This window comes from Crocodylus siamensis, chromosome 3 (assembly GCF_052110815.1).
Source record: "Crocodylus siamensis isolate JL-2025a chromosome 3, ASM5211081v1, whole genome shotgun sequence".
Classification (NCBI taxonomy): Eukaryota; Metazoa; Chordata; order Crocodylia; family Crocodylidae; genus Crocodylus; species Crocodylus siamensis.
The window spans coordinates 35,980,359-36,003,301 of NC_143397.1; the positions used below are offsets into that span (position 1 = coordinate 35,980,359).

A 22,943-nucleotide genomic window follows, 5' to 3' on the forward strand; every position below is an offset into this window, starting at 1 on the left:
TCCGAGCGCAGCCCTGGCCAGTGGCTCTCCCCCCGCCTCCTGCCACCAGGAGGTCAGCCCGGCAGCGGGAGGCGGTGGGAGAGCCAGTGGCAGTGCCACTCTGAGTACAGCCCTGGATCTGAGCGCAGCCCTGGCCAGTGGCTCTCTGCTACCTCCTGCCACCAGGCTCAGCTCTGTAGAGCTGCAGAGCCTCCCACCACCAGGCTGTGCTCACCAGAGCTGCGCTCCAAGTGGCTTCACCGCTGGCTCTCCCACTACCGGGCTGAGCTCCATGGAGCTGGAGGAGCCAATTGGAGTGCAGCCCTGGCTCTAAGCGCAGCCCTGGCGAGCACAGCCTGGCGGCTGGAGGTTCCACAGCCCCACAGAGGTGAGCCTGGTGGCGGGAGGCAGTGGAGAGCCAGTAGCAGAGCTGCTCAGAGTGTAGTCCTGGCTCTGAGTGCAGCCCTGGCTAGTGGCTCTCCCCTGTCTCCAGCCACCAGGTACAGCTCCATGGAGTACAGCCTCCAGTGGCAGGAGGTAGGGAGAGCCAGGGCTGCGCTCCGAGTGGCTCTGCCAGCCCCACAGAGCTCAACCTGCCCTTCCAGTACCGCCACTGAGCGCCAGGAGGAGCCCAGTGCTGCCCCTTCTGCAGCCGCAGGAGGGGCGGACGCCGCCTGCCTGTAGTTGCTGGGCTGCATCATGCCCTGAACCCCCTGGCACAGCGCAGCCCAGTGGTTGCAGGCAGGCAGCCTCCGCTGCTCCTGGGGCTGCAGCAGGGGTGCTTTGGGCAGGCTGTGGCAATCGAAGGGGGGCTGCCACTGCAAAATTTGCTGTAGCCCCACTCCCCACCTGCCCTTCTAGAACAGCTACCAAACATGGGCCTCCTGGGGTATGCGGGCCCCCAGATCTGCGTGTGGGATGACAGGAGGTTACCACTGCTGCCTGGGGCCAGTGGCAGCAGCAGTTTTCCAGCGCTGGGGGCAGGCTGCACCCAGTGCTGGTTCCACATGGCAGCAGCAGCCTCTTGTCATCCTGCATGCAGATCTGGGGGCCTGCACCCCTGGGAACAGTCCAGCACAGCCCCACAGCCCCCCCAAGGGTTCAGGTCCCCAGATCTGCAGATGGGATGACAGCAGACTGCCACTGCTGGCAAGTGATACGAGTTTTGCTTTCAACTGTTTGAGGTGCAGTTTCACAAAACCCCTGCACCTATCTCCTTGAAACTTGGCAGACTTCAGGCCCTCAGAAGGGGCTACCATCCCTTCATTTTTCATTCAAATCAGGCAAAAAATGATAAATTTATAGGCTTTTTTCTGATTCCCCCTTATAGCCTAAGGGCAAAACATTGAAACAGCGAAACAGTTTCAACAAAATGAAATGGAACAGTGCTTTGAAATGAAACAAAACAAAACACTGTCCCCTTGAAATAAAAGTCAAAACGAAATGGTGCTGTTTTGCACAGCCCTAATAACCAGTATAAATGATTCCAAGTAAAGACTATATCGATGACTTGGAAGATAGCCTATCATCCTGCCAGTATAGGTATAATTTTTCAGAAAACAGTCCAGAGACAAGAAAAATAGTCACAAGATCCTTTTTACAAGATATTCAGATCTTTTGTAGACTAATTCGATGTTTTTGCTTCCATGGTTCCTGAAATATATATAGTGGCCTCAGATGATTCCTCTGTCCTCTAGACCAGTGGTTTTCAACCTGAGGTCTGCAGACCCCTGAGGTCTGCAGCCTATGTCTAAGGGGTCTGTGAAAGATGACTATGATCAATCAAAAACATGTGAATACCCACACTTAACATTCAAAAGGGTCCACACCTCCAAAAAAAATTCAAATTTTGAATAAGGGTCTGGAAATGAAACAAGTTGAAGTATACTGCTCTAGACAGATTCCTGTTGACTCCTATTCCTCCTCAGCCTCCCTTTTACCAACTGGTGAAACAGTGACATGACTGGAAAGCAGATTTATTAATGTACTTTGAAAGTCACATCAACAATGACTGCAATACAGTGAGAATAAATCAAAATGACTAAGAACTGTATGGCATGGTAATCCATGCTACATATATTACCAAGTAATAGTTGGGTGTTGCCAAAGCCATTAATTCAAAAGGTAAAAGTGTACCACAGAGCGTATCCAGATAAGCGAAGCTACATGGCAACCAGAAAAAAATAAAAGCCTAAGATGTGTAGACCACTGCCTTACCTGGTTAATCCAACCATAAATTTAAGCCAGCCACACGTGCAAAGTAACTATTACACCATAAAAATGTACATCCAGTTATAAAGCTAGCCAACCAGCTATAAAGTTAGTGTTTGAAAATGCATAACAACTTTATAACTGGTTTCTATCCAGCTTTAATTTGAACATGTGGAAGGACCTTAAGCTATACTCTAATTTGTACCTTGAGTCTTTATCTCATCCTCTAAAACATAGAGGAAATTCACATGGGAATAATATGGAGGTGTCAAATGCATCAGTAGTTCCAAGGACACCTTCAGTTTCTTCAGATGGAACAGCAGAACAATTAAAGGGCACCATATTAATACTTTTAACATATCATATTGGAACTACAGTAAGATGCATGGATCCAGCTAGGTACAACTTTCATGAAGCTGCTGTTGGACCTCATGTCCTCCAGCAATTTTACACCAAGCCTGGATGCTTCCCCAAGGGAAGAGAGAAACAAAAACTAAAAATTGAAATCCTGATTAAATGTTATACTAGCTTTACTCATTTCCCTCTGAAGTTGTCTCTCTAAATGGTACAAAGCTATAGTTTGCAATATTGCTCTCCCGTGTCCAGTGCTTTTGAAATTGTCAGGATTGACAAAGTGATCTTTTCAGATTATAAAGCATTTGCTCACAAGTAAGAGGCAGAGTAAGATAACCTTTAGAATTCTTATAAACGTGTTGAAATGATTTACAGCAGCAGAAAACAAATACTTGCTATACTGCCTTGGGAAGACTATAATTCTCTTGGCTAAACATTGACTCCAAAATGTCATACAGAGCTGCAAGGAGAGAGGGAGAATAATTAGTTGCAAGTAAATGGAATCTTGAGATGTGTTGTCCATATGCATACTCCTCCCTGTGGGTGTGTATGCATGTGCCTTAAACATATGGTTTTGTCTTAGCTATACCCATAAAATGCAATGTATGCCATACCCCTTCTTAGACCTCATGCCAAGGGGATTAATGGTGATGTGCACTCCCTGCTCTTCAGTTTTTTCTTAACCTCAGCTACATTCTTTGTGGGCAAGGCACAGATGCACATATGGACAACATATCGCAAAGAACTCCATTACTGGCAAGTAATTTTCTTTTCCTTAGGAAAGAATAGGAAAGCAGGAATCACTTGTGACTGAGGAAGATGAATCCATGGGGTAATCTGCCTTGGTATTTTGGATACCAAGGGTATACAGTGTGGGCAGCAGATTTGATGTCAGATGCATAATGGGTCTGTTTCCCTATATAATCTCATGTCACCCGCTCTGTTAAAAGGGAGATGTAGTAGCTCTGCCTGTCATAAGCCATATATGAGGTCCCTGAATTCACTGAAGAAGGCTTGGATATCTTTCCACACCTCCCAGCTTCCAACAACCCTATAGAGAGACTTGCCTTCTCTGATGTCTAAAGATCCTGTGCTAGTGGTTATCAATATGGATTTCTCAGACTACTTAAAAGGTGTCTCTCAGAACAGTCACAGACAAGTCTGAAGAGAGAAAAGGCTTTTCTCTGAATACAGTGAACAGGAAACGGACAGATTATCACTTGTAACTAGATGATGCTTCCTCTAGAGCTGGGTTGGGCAAAATGCGGCCTGTGGGCCAGATGCAGCCCGCCAGACCACTCTATCTGGCCCACGGGGTGCCTAAAAATTTTTGAAAATTAATATTTATCTGCCCCTGGCTGCCTGTCATGCAGCCCTCAGTGGCTTGCCAAAACTCAGTAAGCGGCCCTCCGCCTGAAATAATTGCCTGCCCCTGCTCTAGAGGATGCTTCCTTATGCAATTTGCAGTTAACAGTACTGGGACTTGAGGTAAGGTCTGGTATGCAAGATCATAAAGGTGCAGGAAGCCACATGGCAGAAAGTCAAGAGTCAGGTCTTTACTTACTGTCATTGTACGGCATGTCTCTAATAGCAGGATTAGTTCTCATTGGGACTGAAATGAACTCTGTGAGAGGCTATGATCTTGCTCAGTGTCCAAAGTGGTCCAAATTAACTTTGTTTTCAGCACAAGGAACAGATATGACTTGTATGTTTATCAACTATCAAAGAGTAAAAATGAACTTTATTATATTGTGCAGGCTCTTTGACACTTGGTGGGAAGAAATCTGTCTCACAAGCCAAACATCCAAAAACAATTATCCCAAGAGGATATTTTTGTATTATTAATGGCCCTAATCCACTATGAATCAGAGGTATTTTCTGTTCAAGGGTCTGATGGCAATGTGGAAATAAACATCAAATCAGCTGAAATATGAACTTGTCTCCCTTATTAAAAGCAGTATAATGACTGCCAACAGTCTCCTTAAGTTCAAAAAGCTAAGGAAAGAACCTCTACTGCAGGATGCATAAGTGGGGTTCACTTCTAACCCCATATCCCCCTTTCCCATTACTTCAAAAGTTAGAAGTGAACTGAATCGAATGTTTTATTCAGTCACAATATCTGGAATAGATCAGCTGGTCTAAATTTGGGTGCATATATATATTGGAAATAGACAAAGCAAATGAGAAAAGGAAAAGGAAAGAGGATTGAAGGTGCATTGACCAAAGGCCTTGTCTTCTGTTAAGGAAGAAGGGGTAGTAAAAGAACGTTTTGCTTATAGAACTGACTTTCTAAATGGATCTGAGAATAAAAATGTCAAAAGAGTACAAGGAAGACTGCTGAGCATGAATATGGGTGGAGAGGCATAGGCTATGTTCTATGCCTTTAGATAAGGGCTAGTATGGCTTTTTTACCCACTAGTATCTGCAACATCACCCATGCATTCAAATATGCAGACAACACTGCTGGCATAGCCTGCTTGGTAATTAACTGTACTAATGTGTAAACTGGCAGAGGATTACAATTTATTCCTGAAAAGGTCCAAACATTTTGGCTATTTTTCTTTCAAAATAGGGTCAATACAAACTTCACAACCAAAATAGGAGAAGGCAGATTGGGTGTAAAAATACTCAGTCCTCCTGGAAGAAATTTGATACTTACTCTTTTAATAGCTAAAGTATAAGCAAACTGGCATCTACCATATTCTTCTGACACGTTTCATAATGGCCCCACTGATTGGCAAAGCTACTTCTGTTAGGTTGGAGTACAGTAGGAGGGCTTTCCTTCCACTTTTCCTGTCCAAGAAAAGAACCCTCTTGATCTGGGAAATCGACAGGCTTCTGACACTGAAGAATTCGGAGGCACCTATACACAAGTGTGGAGGCTGCTCCAACACACTGAATGCTTGATTAATCAAGCCTGCTGGAGCGAGGCAATTCCTGTGCTCCAGCAGCCTCCTGTGTCTCATGTATCTGCAACCCCATGCTTAAGAATGGTGGTGGCAGCGCTTAACTTAAACTTGTTGAACACAATGTAGTTCAAACAACCCCACCGCCATTTTTAAGCATGGGGATGCAAGAGATGTGGTGGTGCTTTAATTAGAGTGGCTCCAAGAGCCACTCTAATTAAAGCACTGCTCCTCTTCCCCTCCCCCACCTTCCCGAGTACATGCGAAAGTGCCTAGGGTGTTAACACTATAAGCAAGTAAGTAAGATGACAATGGACAAGAAAGACAGGACTCCTGGAGGGCACTGGAACAGGAAGCAGGAGGCCTGCAAAGATACTTTGAAAGACTAGAATTGTTTTTTCAGGTGCCCTTTGGGCTTTTAAAGTGGTGATGCAGACAATGCAGAACTGTGCTTGGAGTCAGAACTAGAGAGGAACTCTGATAAGCCAATTTCTATAGGTGTTCCCACAGAGCAATACCTGTTGATGGGGTGAGATACAGCCGTATCCAGAAAAGAAATTTTACTAGGGTAGGACAAAATTGAAGTAATTTGTTTCTAAAAACAGTATAAAATCACTTTGTTCCATGGTGGACACAGCAGCCAGTGCAGAGAAGATGGTATTGTCAAGAAGCTGGCTGGACTTGGCACTTCCGCCAGGCCAGGTATTTCAAGACCAGAATTGAAGTTAGAATCACAGAACTCTTACACTAAGGAGATTCAGAAGAATGTCAAGGTATTTTCTCCCTGATCTTAGGGTCACCAACAAAGCTAGAGGATTCTGCTGAAGTTCTGTGTCAGAGCCTCAACAACCTTCAACAATATCCTGTCAGGACCTTGAAGTCTCAGCTTTGCATAGCATAGCAGAAGAAGTAGGTTTTTTGGAGAAGCTACAAATGAGGAACTTCCTTTGGGAGCCAGTCTTAGAACCACAACCTGCAATGGGTTGCCCCAGAGCCAAAGGAGACAGAAGATCTCCATGACAAACTGGTGGTAGGGGGTGCACAACACTCAGCTAAGTCCCTCATCCCTGGAGCAAAGGTACCATAGATACCATAGATTTACCTATGAAATTCATCTGGAACCACAGTCTGCACTCTATTTGGGCCAGTATGTAAAAGTGTTGGCCTATGGGACATTTTCCAGGAACAGCCCAATAAGCAGCATTTGGTGCGCCTATCACATACTGGCATGAACTCAGCTTAAAAGAAAAGCGGTTCTTCAAAGAAGGCTTGAGTAAGTTTGTAGGCTGTAAGCATGAACTCAGAAATGTTTCTTTCCTGAAAAAAACTGAAGAGCAAAAAGTGCAGACTGCCCTTCATCCCCTACCATACTCACAGTGAGAAAATGGATAACTACTTGAAGGCTTTTTGTCCATTTTGAGATGCTTTTTCTCCATTTCTGATACTTAGTATTACCTACTTTACTGCCTCTTAACTTCCTAGAAAAACAGTTTTTATAGTCACTGCAAGCTGATATGCTATCTCCCCAGACCCAGAAAAAAAAACCAGTGGTTGCCTGAAGTCTATTACAGAACCCTTCCTTAGGACAGTTTATTATTCAGAACACAAAACAAAGCACTTTCCCTCATCACAGCAGGCTGCAGACCACAGAAACCTTTTCTCCTGAATCCTCTCCCTGATCCTGGTAACTTCCTGAGAGTTAGCCATTAATACTTCCCTGTTTCACTCTGCCCTATCCACCTTGTTTACTTACCATTCTTTCCATTTGAGCATTCAAGAGTATTCTGATATACTATACGCTATGATGTCAAGCTGAGGCAAAAACCCTTAAAAATGGAGATCATAACTCCTAGCAAATCTTCAAAGAATTTTTCTGCATAACTAGTGTCACATACGTATTTTTTGAACTTGACTTGATTAAACTGCTGTTCATCCAAGAATTAATTTCTCATGTTGGAAGAGGGTGAACATGATTATTTATCTTCATAAAGAAAGTAGAACCATATATTATCAATACATTGCTGCTGCTAGGGTATAAACTATATCCTTCTTTTTCTTAATAGTCTAACATATGTAGAAAAAAAAGTGACTGGACTTCTTCTGTAATGCCACATTTCAGAGCCAAGGAGCTGCCACCCTGACAATGATATGAAATTTATCCAAATAAAATGGCAAATACAATTCAAATACAACCTATGAGACTCAACAGAATCTGACTGATGGCATTAAAAGCTGCTTATAAATCTAACAGGAAATCATCTGACTTTTAGAAAATTATCCAACAATCTACATACCAAATTATGGTCTGAAGCATAGCTGATATTAGAAGAGACAGAGGAGATGACTAATATTTTTTAAGTCCACTCCCCTTTTCAGAAATGTTATGTATAATCTTTTTTGTAATCTGCCTTAATAAGTGAAAGAACTGTTTTCAATGTACAAAAAAAATGAATGTGCAACTACTCCTATTTATGCTGAATGTATTTATTACAGACCATCTGTTTTACCTTGATTAAACCCCCCCCCAGCATTTCCATGTGTACCTTAAACAGTACTATAAGTTAAAAACTTATCCTTATGTGTGTTCTTTAAACCAAATTTGGAAAGAGTAAAAGATAAGTAAAAGACAACTGCCTGACAAAATTATTTAAGTAGTTTTATATTAAAGAACTAATATATAAGGAAGTCCACAAATCTGAAACAAAATTTGGAAACTGGGCAAGTATTCTCTCTTCAAGGTTCACACAACTTCCACTGAAACAGTGAACCCAGTATATCAAGAAAAAGAACAATTTAAATTTGTTTTAGAAGTCTTCAGATGACAAATGTGAGCCACCAGAGGGAGCCCACATGATCCCATGTAGAACATAAAATTGTACTAAAACAAAGATTCAAATACATATCAACAGTTTAAGCAAATGAACTCCCTTATCCATACACTGCTTAAAACTTTACTAAGCCACACAAAGAATTTTCAGTCTGTTTCTACCTCTTGGTTGCAGTCTCTCAAAATATTCAATCTAGTTTGAAAATATACTAGTAAATTAATTTAACATGTAATTACAGATAAATTACATCTGTCAAAGTACATTTTTATTATGTCTAGGTATGCACCAATTCACAAAATGTCATTAATTCATACCACTATCCTGACTCGTGGTTATATGCCTTCTGCTTAACATATGTTGGCAAAGGAAAACCTTTAGACAGCTGCAAGAGGTGGCTACACATTCCTGTGGATTTTTAATCATCAGTCCTAAACTGGCTCATTGCCTTACATCTTATTGCCCCCATTCCTAGATTCTCAGCTGTTTTGACCTTGTAATTGCAATTTTCCCTCCTGAACATTGATCAGCTACGTCTTTGACACCTTTAAGCCTCTAAAGAAACATCTCTTTGTTTGAAAGTCCCAACTTAATTAAGAGCATAGACTGTAGCTCATGCTATCATGTCCGCCTTAATCTCCTTTTCTCCATACAGAATTGTCTGTGTTTCTTCAGTATGTAGATTTGGAGAATTGCTATACCAATTTGTATTTTAATCTTTGCATCTGCAAACACTGCAAGTATACTTGCAATGTGTGGAATTTTCTTTACCAAATTAAACAACAAAGGAAATCTATGCTTTTATTAGGGTGTGTGCATGTATGCTGCATAACAAATAATGTAATGGAAGTGTGCATGGGTTGAGATATGAGTATCTTAGGCTAACTCAGCTCAGTTATTGAGTACTTTACAACATGACAGAGTTAGGTGGGGCTTTCACAAAATAGTCCAAAACTTATGTAACATGTAAGACTTAGCAGTTAATTTCCCCAAAACTACATCTTTCCTCATGAAAGCAATCTTATTTCACCCTGGGGATTTGCAGAGATCTCCCATTTGCTCAATGGGTAACATTATATACTGCCATCACGTTAGGATTCACTTTGTTCAGAAGTGAGATGTTTACCTGAACCATTATGCCTAACTGGCAGCAGAACTAACTCTACTGTAAAGCAGTAATTCTCAACCAGTCCTGAGGTATCAAGAGTGTTCGGGATATCAAGAGATACCTTTAAGGATGTCATGTGTTGCTCAATACTAGCGACATCAGGTACACAAACACTTACATGCGATTCACAAGATAAACCTAGATATTTTAAATAGGAAACTAAAGTGTCAAAACCTTCTGGAACCTTTTGTGGTCTTTTGGAGTTCTTTGCAACAAAAGACTTGCTTTCTTTTTCTGTAGTCAAATAAAACACGTAAAACTAAGAGCTTGCATTTTCCAAGGGATTGCCTGAAGATAACAAGGGATGTCTTGCATCTAGAAAGGTAAAGCAAACCACAGCAGAGAAGAATAAGAATGGTGGGAAAGGGAATAAGGACTTATCCACCTTCTATCCAATAGCATAATGGTTAGGCACTTTGACCAGGAAGTGGAAGACTTGGGCTAGAGGATCCATTCACCCTCAGGAGGTTGGAGCTCACGTCTCACCTCCCAGGACCATGCCCTAACCGCCAAACCATGGGCTAGGCAGAGCCGATAGCCTCCCACCTGCCTGCTGAAGCTAGCTGACCAGATAGAAATGAAGGCAAAAGTCCTGGGAACAGAAGCAAGGAAGCAAGAAGACTGTAGCACAGTAAGAAGGGCACTTTCCCTGGGAGGGAAAGAGTACTAGGTTGCAGCCCCCACTCCCAGTGCTCTTTATCTGATGACTAATTTAGTTATGGTTTAGTGTGGTAACTGGGACACTTTCCTGGGAAGCAGCAGATGGAAGTTGTAATGTCCTTGATCTGAGCAGATCCTAAAACCCATGCCCTCTCACTTTTTGGTCAAGTGCTCTAAAACTCAGCTACTGAGCAAAAATTGTCCGAGTCCTTCATTGAGCTGTATGCATAATCTTGGCTTGAAACAGCTGCCTGGTCCGCTTTTTCTCCCTTTGCTTGAGGACTCAGGAATTGCAGAGTGTATATGCTTCCTAGATGGAATTAGATCACAACAGAACTTAAGGGGGAGGCAGACATTTATATGGCTGTTCTAGCTTGCTTCTAAGCATATGTATAAAAGTCTAACTGCCTACAGATCTCAGGTGTATAATGAACATAGGCACCTAAGCCATTTTGTGGCAGGGTGGAATAGGAATGTGCCACCTAAAAGGTACTTAGAAAAATCTCTCTCTCCCTTTAATCTTTATTCCTCATCTTTATTTTTAAAGACAAATTTACAGGAAAATAAATTCAGGAAATAGCAAGTTTGGGCCTAATATACAATTTTAAATCTACCCACCTTTACAAGTTATTATAATGTAGTGTTGTGTTCTTGCTCTCTATACAATATTATGAATGTGTGGAAATCATATAGGCACAGTTAGTTTCTAAATAACTGTTTATTAACTGGACACACACACACGACTCAGCTAGCTACGTGAAATACTACTCTGTCAGGATTCTGTTAGCTCCTGCAACAGATGATAGGGAGGCCTGTTAGATAGTGCTCACATTTTTAAAGGAATACTATGCAACTCTTATCCCCTACACAGAATCTAAATATATGACCACATGCTATTTCTCAAATAGTCCAGTGAGTCACATTTTTTTCTTCAGTCTTGGGTACATAATAGTATAAGATACTCCACACACATTCCACTTGTGTCAGAGTCCAGTAATATTATGAAGTATAAACAGTAAGCAGTACTTACAGAATATACTTAATGTTTGCACCTAAGGAAAGTTATGCTGCTGACTAAAAAGAAAATATGTAAGAAATAGCTACTGGCAAAATTATTAAATGTAAACTAAAAGTAACTAAGTTCACTAAACTAAAAGTAACTAAATTGGACTTAAACTTCATTGCTGAACAACAAGAAAGAGTTCTACACCTCCCTGCCTTTTTGCCATCTGACACCACCAGGGAAGGAAATCCTGCCTTATCTGCACATCAAAGAACAACTCGCAAAGACACTCTCACGGACCCAGAGGAACAGATTTCCACCTTCAGCTTCCTCTGTGCAAAGATGAAGTTTATTTTCCACCTATGGGGACTTTTTATCATCTTGAATTCTCCCTAAGCCCTAGGAAGGGCATGTGCCCAAAAGCTTGCAGAAAAAGATTTTTTTTTTGCGATTTCTTAGCTGGTCTAATAAAAAGTATCGTCTCTGAACCAAGAGTCCTGAAGTTTTGCATTTCTAGTTAGCAACACTACATTTCAATACAGAGATGGTTAAATCAGTAGAAACAGAAACTATATATAGTTACCATATTAATGTAAGTGTAATTATAATAGTTTGATTACCTAACCATATATTTTGCATAAAACATAAAGGACAGAGGTACAAATGTGCAAGGGATCAAAAAGTGGAATTTACTGACATTTATAGCAACCAATCATGACACAGGACAATTTAAGAGATACTGTTTGATACATAACGCTCAAATAGCCCAAGACACCACCCCCCTCCCCAATAACTCATGAATACATGTACTGAAGTCAGTTGCCATATTTCTAGAAAGTCACTGTAAGGGAAAGAAACACACAATGCTCTACACTATACAAATGATCTATACTAGAAATGCAAGCTTAGCAAATATTCTGAAATTTTCAGTTCTTGCATTTTTAATCTCTTACCAGGTCTCTCTTTGCCAGTGCCTTTTAACTCAGCAAATTTTTGTATCAAGCTTTCAACTGTAATATTTGCCATGTTATTAATAAATTCTTCATGAACCTGTAAGAAAACAAATTAAGTAAATGTAAGGAACAACACCTGAAAAGAATCTAATTAACCAAACAATTTAAGCTAACATTTAAAGGCCATCTTCCAGTATACATTACTGAAAAGTTGAAGGCACCGCCAGATAGCTTTTCAAGGAAATTTCTCTATTTCTTTAACGATATGCAAGTGTGTGCACTAAGCAGGATGCAAAGGGAGACACAGTATGCATAAAGTGAGTATTAGTGATAGTGAATTTAGGAATCTTTGCCTTTTCTTCTTGTTGTGTTTAATCTCTTACCCAGCAGCATGACCGTAGGTCTTATTCAAAAAGTGAGATGACAAGACATATCCAGCAAAATAATAAGTATGAATACATAATCTTGTACCATAACAACTCTATTTGGCTCAAAGCAGTACTGTCATAATACCTCAAAAAGTCAACAAGGAAACATAAATTGCTCACAATATTTTTGAGTGAACAGTACCTCCTGTTTTAGATAGATATTCACATACTGCTGTACAAAAAAAGATTGTAAACACTGATGCATTTATAAGTTATATGCTCCCATATCTGTGCACATGGCAAGGGCAGGCTGCTGCTGCTGGCTGGGGCCAGGCTCTTCCTGGCAGGGGGGCTGGGCCGGGCTGCACTTGGGGTGGGCAGTGGCAGTGTTGGGATGGGGGCTATAGGGTGGGCTGCAGCCACCCCAAAATTCCCCATAGCCTCCATTGCAGAGCCACCACCGCTCACCCCAAGTGCAGTTTGGTCTAGTCTTCTGCTGGGAAGAGCCCAGTGCTGCCCCTGGCCTCAGCCCACTTTCGCCGCATGCATAGATCTGGGGGGGGTGCACGTATACCCCCCTATGGCTCCCCTGGGGTGCATGCAGCGGTGGGAACTGCCCCCTCCCCATGCCCCACAGACAAGCCATGGTTCTGTCCTGCACCATGCCTCAGTTGGGCAGTGCCTGCCCCACCCCCACACCCCTTTCCTACCCCATTCCCCCCCAACAGACTTACCAGCTGGACACAACACTCCATGCAGTCAGGCTGTGCTTCTGGCTACCTGCATGCTGCACTACAGCTGCGCATGCACATGGCATTTATCAGTAACGTTACTGGCTACATCAGCCAGAAAAAGCTGATTGCTGGTAATGTCAATTTTTCTTTTATTGGTGCTGATACAATATGGACCAATGTATTGGTGCGCCTCTACTAGTAACATTTTGGGCCCAAGCTTCTATTGGTACAGTAGTTCTGACACCTAGCACAATCTCTGGTTACAGTCTATTATAGGCAAGACGAAATAACAGAATAATGGTGTAGCACAGGGGCAGGCAATTATTTTAGGCAGAGGGCTGCCTACACAGTTTTGGCAAGCCATCGAGAGTGACATGGGTAGCCCCACCCCTTGATAGATGCCCCGTCCCCCTCGTCACCATCTTGGGACCAGAAGTTCTGCCCCTAACCCCTGACCTTTGCTACTAGAAGTCCCTCCTGTTGCCCCCCAGAAGTACTCCTTTCAGCAAGGGGTTTTGCCATCTCAGAACCAGAAAAATAACAAATTATATTCTAAAAATCAAACGTGTATTACAACATTAATTAATTTCATTAAAAAAAAATATTTCGGTCCTGATTCACGTGTGTGTGTGCAGTGCACATACGAGGTAATAGTATCATAGCTTAAAATGAAGTCTTACTCTTGTGGCACCAGTGGGTTCCAGCTCCAGTGCTAGGGACAGCAGGAGCAGCTGGGACATGGTGCCGGAGTGGCGAGCAGAGGAACAGGAACGAGACAGGGCAGCAGTGGCAGATGCAGAGAAGTGGCAGTGAACAGGAGCATGGGGCTGCACTGGTGCCCTGGGGCCAGGAGCAGCAGAAGCGCAGCACCCAGGCCTGGAGGAGCACTAGCAGGGCCTCTGCCTGGTGCAGAGGGGGAGGCTATAGGCAAACCCTCTACCTCGACCCAAGCCCGGCTCTCCCTGGTGCAGTACAGCCCAGCTTCACAGACCCCTTGGAGCCTGGCCCCGCGCTTCTGCCACCCCACTCTGGGCCCTGCTGGTGCTGGCCCTAGTGCACCAGCTTGGGCCCTGCATTCCCACCTGGCTGTTGTTACGCTCCACATGCCCGCTCGCTACCCCTTCCCCCTGCCAGCCACAGCCATTCCCCCACTCCCCCTTGCTTGCCTGTCAGCACCAGATGGGTTCCAGCTCCAGCGCTGGGAATGCAGGATCTGGCCCTGCCGGCCTAAAGGACTGGGGTGATTGTCCCTGATCCTCCTCCACTTCTCCTTATCTGTATTTCCCTTGGTGCAGGGAGGTACAAACAGTCCTAAGCCAGAAGCCTCTGCAGAGGCATCTGGCTGGGGCTTGGAGCAAGGGGGACTGGAAGGTTGGGGGGGCGGGAAATCAGCCAGACTTGCTTCTGCAGCCTTGATCCTGCTCAAAACTTCCCCTGGGTCCTACTTCCCCTTGCTCCTGTCATCTTTGACAGGCTGCCAGGAGCAGATAAATATTAATTTTCTAAATGTTTAGCGACCCTGTGGGCCAGACAGAATGGCCTGGTGGGCCAGATGTGGCCCACGGGCTATATTTTGCCTGCCCCTGGTGTAGCAGGTTTGGGAATTTCCTCACTTACACACAGTCTTTTGGGTTCATTCACGATGTTGCCCAGTATCTTTACTCTCCCAGGACAAACTCCCTCCTGGCAGGAATCCATATAAACAACTCGGTCTGTAAACCAAATGCTTCCATCAGACAGGGTCTTGTCCCAGACCCGAAGACAGTCCTGAGGCATGGTTCTGCTGCCACTTACCAGCACTCTTCCTTATCCCTCTGGTCCCTTCAGCCATGGGAAGGGTTCACTTACAGTCTTCTCTGCTGCATTCATGGTACTCAGAGACAGTCACTCCTGGCATGGTCCACGGGCTCCTCTATGAATTGACCTGCCATCTGTCTCCCATCTGACATACCGCTCTCACTTGCAGCTCTTGAACTTCCAGCCGGCAGCTATGTCCATCTCCCTGACTGACCCTGGCTCTGTTTCCTGGGAGCCCTTTTACCTGCCTGGCTGTCAGCTAATTACCCCCCGCAGCTGGCCTAGTCCTCCTAGCTAGCCTGCAATCAGTCTCTTACCAGCTGCAGCTCCTGAAAGCACACAGGCTGTTACCAGCACACTGAAAACACAAAGCCTGTTACATATCCTCCACCACAAGAAGGGATCCCTCTTCTAAGTCTCTACCCCCACTCAGGCACTAGGTAGGACCCTCCTGTCCCATCCACACCCAAGTCACCTTAAGGACTTATTCCATGGGCTCCAACTGCCTCTGTACCCACACCCATACCTCACCGATCATACTCCTAATGTTTTCTCCTGATCTTTTTCTCTCTCTTTGGTTAGGTACAAACTTAGGGAACTACAGGGACACAGCTCCCTTGTGCTCCTTTGCCCAGGGCAATGCTGTCCTATCTCCAAATATTACTCTGGGTCTGGGGCCCCTGGCCCTGATTTTGCCTATTCTGGGCTTTGGCCCAAGCTTCAAAGGCTACTGGGCCACAGTTCCCCTGGCATCTCCATGACTGGGCTGAAGTGGTGCTCTCTCTGAATCTCACTCTGGATTTCAGTCCCCTGGGCCTGATTTCTCCCTTTTGGCATTCTTGGCTTTGGCCTGAGCTTCAACAGCTACTGGGCCACAGCTCCCCTGTGTCTTCTTATCCAGGGCAAAGCTGTTTTCCCTCAACCTCCAATTCTGTCCTAGACCCTCCAGGTCCCTGTGGGCATTGAACAACCTTCTCGATTTGCCTTAGTAACTCTTATGCACTGGACCCTCCTGCCCCTTCCTCCCACCAGCACCAGATCTTCTCGTGATGCAGCCTATTGCCTCCTGGGCACCAGATCCTCCTGGTTCCCCCCCCAGGTATGGGACCTTCTCTTGATGTGACCCCTGAGGCACCATAAGATCACCCCACTGGGTGCTATGGAATTGCCCCTCTCAGGCCCTCTCTCAACACGCCCAAGGCGCTATGCAGCCTCATAGTTTCATAGTTTCTAGGGACGGAAGGGACCTGAGTAGATCATTTAGTCCAACCCCCTGCCACGGCAGGAAAGAGTACTGGGGTCACACGACCCCAGCAAGGTGTTCATCTAACCTCCTCTTAAAAACCCCCAGGGTAGGAGCCAGCACCACTTCTCTTGGAAGTTGGTTCCAGATCCTAGCTGCCCTGACCGTGAAGTAGCGCCTCCTGATATCTAGCCTAAATCTACCCTCTGCCAGCTTGTGACCATTATTTCTTGTCACTCCTGGCGGTGCTCGGGGGAACAGGGACTCCCTCCAATGCCTGCTGATCCCCCCTGACTAGTTTATAATAGGCCACTAGATCCCCCCCTCAACCTTCTCTTTTGGAGGCTGAACAGGTTCAGGTCCCATAGCCTCTCCTCATAGGGCCTGCCCTGCTGTCCCCGATCATGCGAGTGGCCCTCCTCTCGACCCTTCTCCATGCTGTCCACATCCCTCTTGAAGTGTGGCGCCCAGAACTGGACACAGTACTCCAACTGCAGCCTGACCAGTGCTGCACAGAGGGGGAGGATCACCTCTTTGGACCTGCTCGAGATGCATCTGTGGATGCATGACAAGGTACGGTTGGCCTTCCTGACTGCCTCCCCACAGTGCCAGCCCATATTCATCTTAGAGTCAATGATGACTTCAAGATCCTTTTCCGCCTCTGTGCTGACAAGAGGAGAGTCCCCCAACCTGTAGGTATGGTGCCGGTTGTTCCTCCTCAGGTGCATCACTTTGCACTTGTCTGTGTTGAATCCCATCCTATTCTCATCTGTCCACCCTTGTAACCTGTCAAGGTCCGATTGTAGCCTGTTGCTTCCTTCTAGTGTGCCCACATTCCCCCTCCATCACCCCTACAGTTCTGCTCAAACCACCAACTGTTGTAGAGTTTACATCCTCATATAATATCTACCTTATCAGACATCAACAAAACATAAGCCCACTGGCTAGCTTAATATTCCATAACCAGAATGTAAGCCCAGAGTACTGCGTACTCCCGTCTGACCCAGAACCACTCAGACCTCTGACAGTCATTCTACGCAGGCCCCTGGGCAGAGCTCCTCTTCCTGCTCCCTGCAGGTCTAGACTGCCTGCTCTGGATCAGGACTCAGTTTACATGCTTTGCCAGCAACTCCCCTTCCAGTCGAGTGGCTCCTCCCAACCCACCCGTCAGGGTTTCCAATATTCACTCAAGACTTCTGATCCCTGGCTGCCTACTCCATGTAGCCAGCCCATGATGGGCAGTGCTTCCACCACCTGGGGATCTCCTCCCTTCTACTTATTTCTGGGAGAGCCTCTCACCCATGCCCATTACACCAAACACAGTCTTTTCAGTCTCCCTATCAGATTACCCACAAACTTGGGTCACTCCTTCCAGGGAGGATTAGGGCCAATCCTCTACCGGGTCCGTATTTCATTTCAAAGTTCCCCAAGTTCTAGGGGACTATATCTATAGAAATCTCCACTCATCAGCCTCTACAGGGGACTGTTTCTTTACCCATTCTTACCCTGATGGGACAACCACATAGCAAATGTCCATTTAATAGGGCTACGACCTGAAAGGCTTCCCGGGAGTGTTCTGACCTCACAGTCCCCGTGCCTCGGCTGACCCCTTACTGTTTTCTCCACACCTTGGCATATCTCACAGTTCCTGCCTGCTGGAACACTTGTTTCAGTCTTTTACATCTTACACTGAAACATAGGTTATTTACAAATAACCCATCACTATTCACCCTCTGGTTTGGCTTATCCTGGGGTTGGATCTTCAGAATCCTATTCATGCCTGTTACTGGTGCTGTTGCCATTTTCTTTTCTGGCTGCAGCTCCTCTCCAGAGAACCTCTGAGGTGGGTCTTTCCCAGAGCTCACCTCCCTCCTCTGTCCACACCTCTGCCCTGCTGGAGTTGGATTGTCCACTTTCTGGTAGGTCTCCCTTTCCTTTCATTCCAAGTCCTTGCTAGTAGACACAGGCATGGACTCTGTGCTTGGGTAGGGGCCTTATACCTTTGCTAGGCCTCTTGAGGTTTATTCCTCATCCCTCAAACCCACACTTCCTCCAAGAGGTGTCCTAGCAGGTTCCCTCTTCTTAGCCAAGATGGACTTTGCCTTCGCCACCACTACCCACCACCTGGCTCTGCTGCCGCTCCACGTCTGTCCACACATCACCCCCACCCTGTGCTCTGTGTCCAGCTGCCGGAGGTACACTTATTAAAAAAGGTTGAAAACCCTTGGCTTACATTATACAAGGTTTTGTCCCAGATCCAAAGAGTCCTCAGATGTGGTTCTACTGCCACTTGCCCGCTCTCTCCCTTATCCGTTTGGTTCCTTCAGCCAGAGGAAGGGCTCACTTACAGTCCTTCTGCTGCACTTAACGTGGTCCCCGGGCTCCTCCATGAGCTGATCCACTGTCTCTCTCCCACTCCACTCGCTATCTAACTTCCAGCCTGCAGCCGTCTTCCTGACTGATCCTGGCTCTGTTCCCCAGGGAGCCCTTTTAGCTGCCAGCTCCCTGCAGCTGGCCCAGTCCTTGTAGCTAGCCTGCAAACAGTCTCTTACCAGCTGCAGCTGGCTACAGCCTCTGAAAATAGGCAGCCGGTTACAGATGGTCCTTTGGCAGATCTGTGAAAGGATAATTTGCTACTGATCACTGCTTGCCTGCCTGGAAATCTAGACCATTTCTGACTTGCAAGAAGTGAAAAGCCATGAGTGCCATCTCAGCCTCATGGTATTGCATCCAGGATTTGATGGATTCCAGACAGTGAACTGATGAATGGACAATCTCTTGTTAATATTGTATATGGCCACTGTATTGACTAAGATTTGCACTGCAAATTTTGGAGGCACCAGGATATTTTAAGAACAGTATTTCTGTCTGAATCTTTGTTAGTGATACTTTTTTGTAGTTCACTAAGAGGGCCAGCTGGATGAACAGGGGATAGAGCATTTTCTAGGATCTGTGCTTTCTCTCACTTATTCAACTGGACAAACTGGAGTAGATGGGAATGTTCTGCCTCATCATATGCACCACCACTAAGCATTTTCTGAGGACTCTTGATGTTGTAGTGACTCTTTTTAATAATAAGATTTAAGGCTTGTGAAGAGGAATGGAGCAAGTATCTGAAATGAATAGGATAATGGTTGGATGCATAGGAATCCATCACCCATTTGTCCTAGATTACATTGGAATACACCCACTCAGACGAGATAAAGTGTTTTTCAAAGATGGCTACTAGCTCCACACCAGATCTGACATCTCTCTCAATATTCTCATCAAATCTTACTTCCTTATTTACAGGGCAATATAGCAACGGAGGATGCAGATGGGCACCACCAGAATTTTGGCTGGTACTTTGGCTGTCTCTGCCCTAAGAAATATGACCCACCTTTGGGGTTAGTATTTGTAGGCTTTTCCAGAGAGGGCTGGCATATAAATTCCAGACATGAATGTTATGCATGTCAGATGTATCAACATCTATGGATAATGCTTTTCTGGCTTTTTCTAGTGGCCTGAATTCTATTTAGACATCAGACAAAATATTTTATTATTATTTGATATGTGGTAAATTCCAAATGCCTTATATCAAATGTAATTCAATGGGGCTTCACACACATCCTACAGAAACATTCTCTACTGTGAGGCCTATGGACCATTTTGTTCTGTTTTTACCTTACCACTACCCCTCTAGCTTAAAATGGTGGCCTGCAAAGTACTAAAGGAGAGAGAGTACCAGAAGTTTCACAATAACAACAACAACAAAAACTAATACAGGAACATTAAGATTGTGAAGTCAAGCACTCTAATTAGCAAAGATAAGAATGAATTTCCCTATGCAACCCTGAAATTTGGCTCATTTAGACATTATAATACAGCATTTAATTACATAATCACATATTATTTATTCTCCACAAAACTCCTGTCCCTGTTAGTGTGCAAGACGGATGATGTTCACTGAGAGAACACTTTTGCAGTATTTCTCGATATCCTCCACGTTCACAATGTGGGCTAAAGCATCACAAATAAATGCCACACTGAATACAAAAAGATCAGTTTCTTTGTGAACGGCTGACAGTGTTCTAATCACAGATGAGGAAACCTTAACTCTCATCAACTGTAAATATGTTTGGGATTATAATAGTGAGCAGACAGCATACAACAAATGAAAAAATACAAACGACTGCAAACACTACATCTTAGATATCAATAATTATAGGGATAAAGTGAAAAATATTGAGAGCCGCAATACTGTATTTATTCAAATACAAAATGAGGTTTTTCCCCCACCCAGTCTGGGGAAAAAAAGCCATTTGTCTTATAATCGCATAGAAGGAAATCTTACTAACTACAATGTCTATCATTAAACTGCTGCCAGAAGCAGCATGTGCTGAGCAATCTCAACTCATGTACATCTACTGAATTTTGCTGATCAATCCATTCCTTTCATTATAGTTTCCAGTATGAGAGTGTAGCTACTCATCATTTGTATACTTACTTTAGTATTCACATTTAAATATAAGTATATAAGGAGTCTAATTCAAAGTATATATAATACATGTAATAATAAATATGTGAAAATAATGGCACAAAGCTAGGAGAGATCTAAATATTGGTATAAACTACATTCTAGCACAGGAGGCTACAGTACAGAAAATGCACAGAAGGTTGTATAATGATAGAAGAGGATTTATCAACCACACATACACCTTATTATAGTACTATTTGTTTTTCTTCCCACTTTTCTTCCTGTTTGTCTTTCTTACCTCTTGCATCACCCCACAGAAAAGCTAATTTTATACTTGTCTGCTGGTATATAGAGCTTCCCAATGCCACTCATTACTCTTGAATTCAACCCCATAGGTTTAATGCGTAATCAGTCAATAAAGCCACAATCATTTGCAAAACACATCAATACAACATTACAACTGAGATTTTATGTGCTGAAAAGACAGAAAATTCAGTCCCTAAGCTAAGTAGTTCTTCCATTTTATGGCATTCATGTTTATATAATCTACAACAATAAAGTTTTACAAAGGCAAAAGAATGATATATTATAGCAGTTGTGACAACTATGCATTTAACTTTCCTAGCTTTTATTAACAAAATGTGAATTGTTATATATTTTTTTCTGGCTCATCTTTTTTTTTTTTTTAATACTAACTGTGATCATTTCATTTCAGTATCACAGACCAGACCATGCCATTGCTGCAAAGGCAGTAAACAACATTACTTCTAATAACTTAAATATAAATTATAGTTCATAGTTGGATTAATACGATGATCAATATAAAATAAACTCACCTGCCCTATTTGTAAGTGAATTTCTTTCATAGTGTTTGACAATGATTCTATAATCTCTTTCATGTGAAGGAGATGCGCCTCTTCAATGTCTTGAAATTTCTGCATAGCAAATATAAGCAATTAGATGTGTAATGAATACAGAGAGCTTCAAGCTAGTTATGGAATTACTGCATTTTAAAATTGAATTGGACATCAAGCAAGAAAAACTCAAACACACTAAGAAGGAAGGTACTAGTCTAGCTTTTTTGCCTATACAAAGATAGTTCTTTTCAAGGTAGTTCTTTACAATGATATTCTATCCTAATCACATAACTGTCATAATTAAAAACATAATAATATATTAAGATAACAAATATGAAGTAATTAACATAGTGCTAAAATCCCAATATTTTAATGGCTCTCTTTAGAGTGCAGTTCTGAAAGGCTCAGGTCTTTAGGGCTCTATACAACATGACATTTGGTTTATAAAAACAATTACTCTACCCATGTTTGAAAAAAAATGCCATTCAGCGAAAGGGTTGTTTACTTTACTTGATCTTTACAAGGCACTACACTCTCAGATCTAATTCTGAGTTCTTCTTTTCCACCTGGGCTGTTTCAGCATCACTCATCTATGTCCCCTTCACTCAGTCACTTGGCCTATCCAAGACTTCCAATTGACCAGAGGTTTACTCTCTCCTCTGTTCCCTCTTTCTTCCATCAATGTGGTCATTGATTCTCCATGCTTTACTCTCTTCCACCTACAATTATTTTGTCTCTTTTCCTACTACAAGTTAACCCTGCCAATTCCCAGCCTTGGCTCATTCCTAGCCATTGCTTCCTGAACTCTTGCTCTTGTGTTGTGGAGTACCTCTAGCAGAAATACTGTGACTAGGCTGATTTGCCCTATGCATTTACTTTTCTTTAAATTCTGCCATCTTCCTAACAAAATAATTAGCTATATAGCCTGCTAAATCCCCATTGCAATATCTCAACTGTACTTTCACCATCTTTGACTACTTCTCAAATGCTTGCCTTTTCCTATCTTGACTTCTCGCTGGAATTTCTTTCTTCCAATTCTATCTTGGAAGATCTCCAATCCAGCTTCTACCTTTTAAGCACCGCTGAAATAACGCTTGAAAAAGTCTCTAATGTTCTTAGCCCAGGGATGGGCAATTATTTTGGGTGGAGGGCCGCTTACTGAGTTTTGGTAAGCTGTCAAGCACTGCATGGCCCTTGACAGGTGCCCCGCCCCCTGGTTGCCATGCATACTGTGGAGGGCATGAGGAGATGGGTATAGGTTTGTGGGGGCTGTGGGGGGAGGTTGTGGGGCTGGATAAGTGTGTGGGATGTGGTCATTACACACACCCTTTGCGCTTTGCTCACTACACGCATGTGCGCGCACGCACGCGCACACACACACACACACACACACACACACACACACACACACACACAATCTCTCTCTCTT

At 43.8% G+C, this 22,943-nt stretch overlaps 1 protein-coding gene across 1 annotated transcript in view; it reads right to left on the reverse strand.

The window, feature by feature from the left end:
• The window catches only part of FCHO2 (FCH and mu domain containing endocytic adaptor 2), a 157,719-nt gene that overhangs the window by 80,348 nt on the left and 54,428 nt on the right, over positions 1-22,943 (reverse strand). Inside the window, exons 7-8 of the mRNA XM_090038124.1 lie at positions 21,494-21,592; positions 12,060-12,156 (exon numbers count right to left, since the gene is read on the reverse strand). Of these exons, the coding sequence (XP_089894250.1) occupies positions 12,060-12,156; positions 21,494-21,592 (196 nt within the window). The remainder of the gene's footprint in view (positions 1-12,059; positions 12,157-21,493; positions 21,593-22,943) is intronic.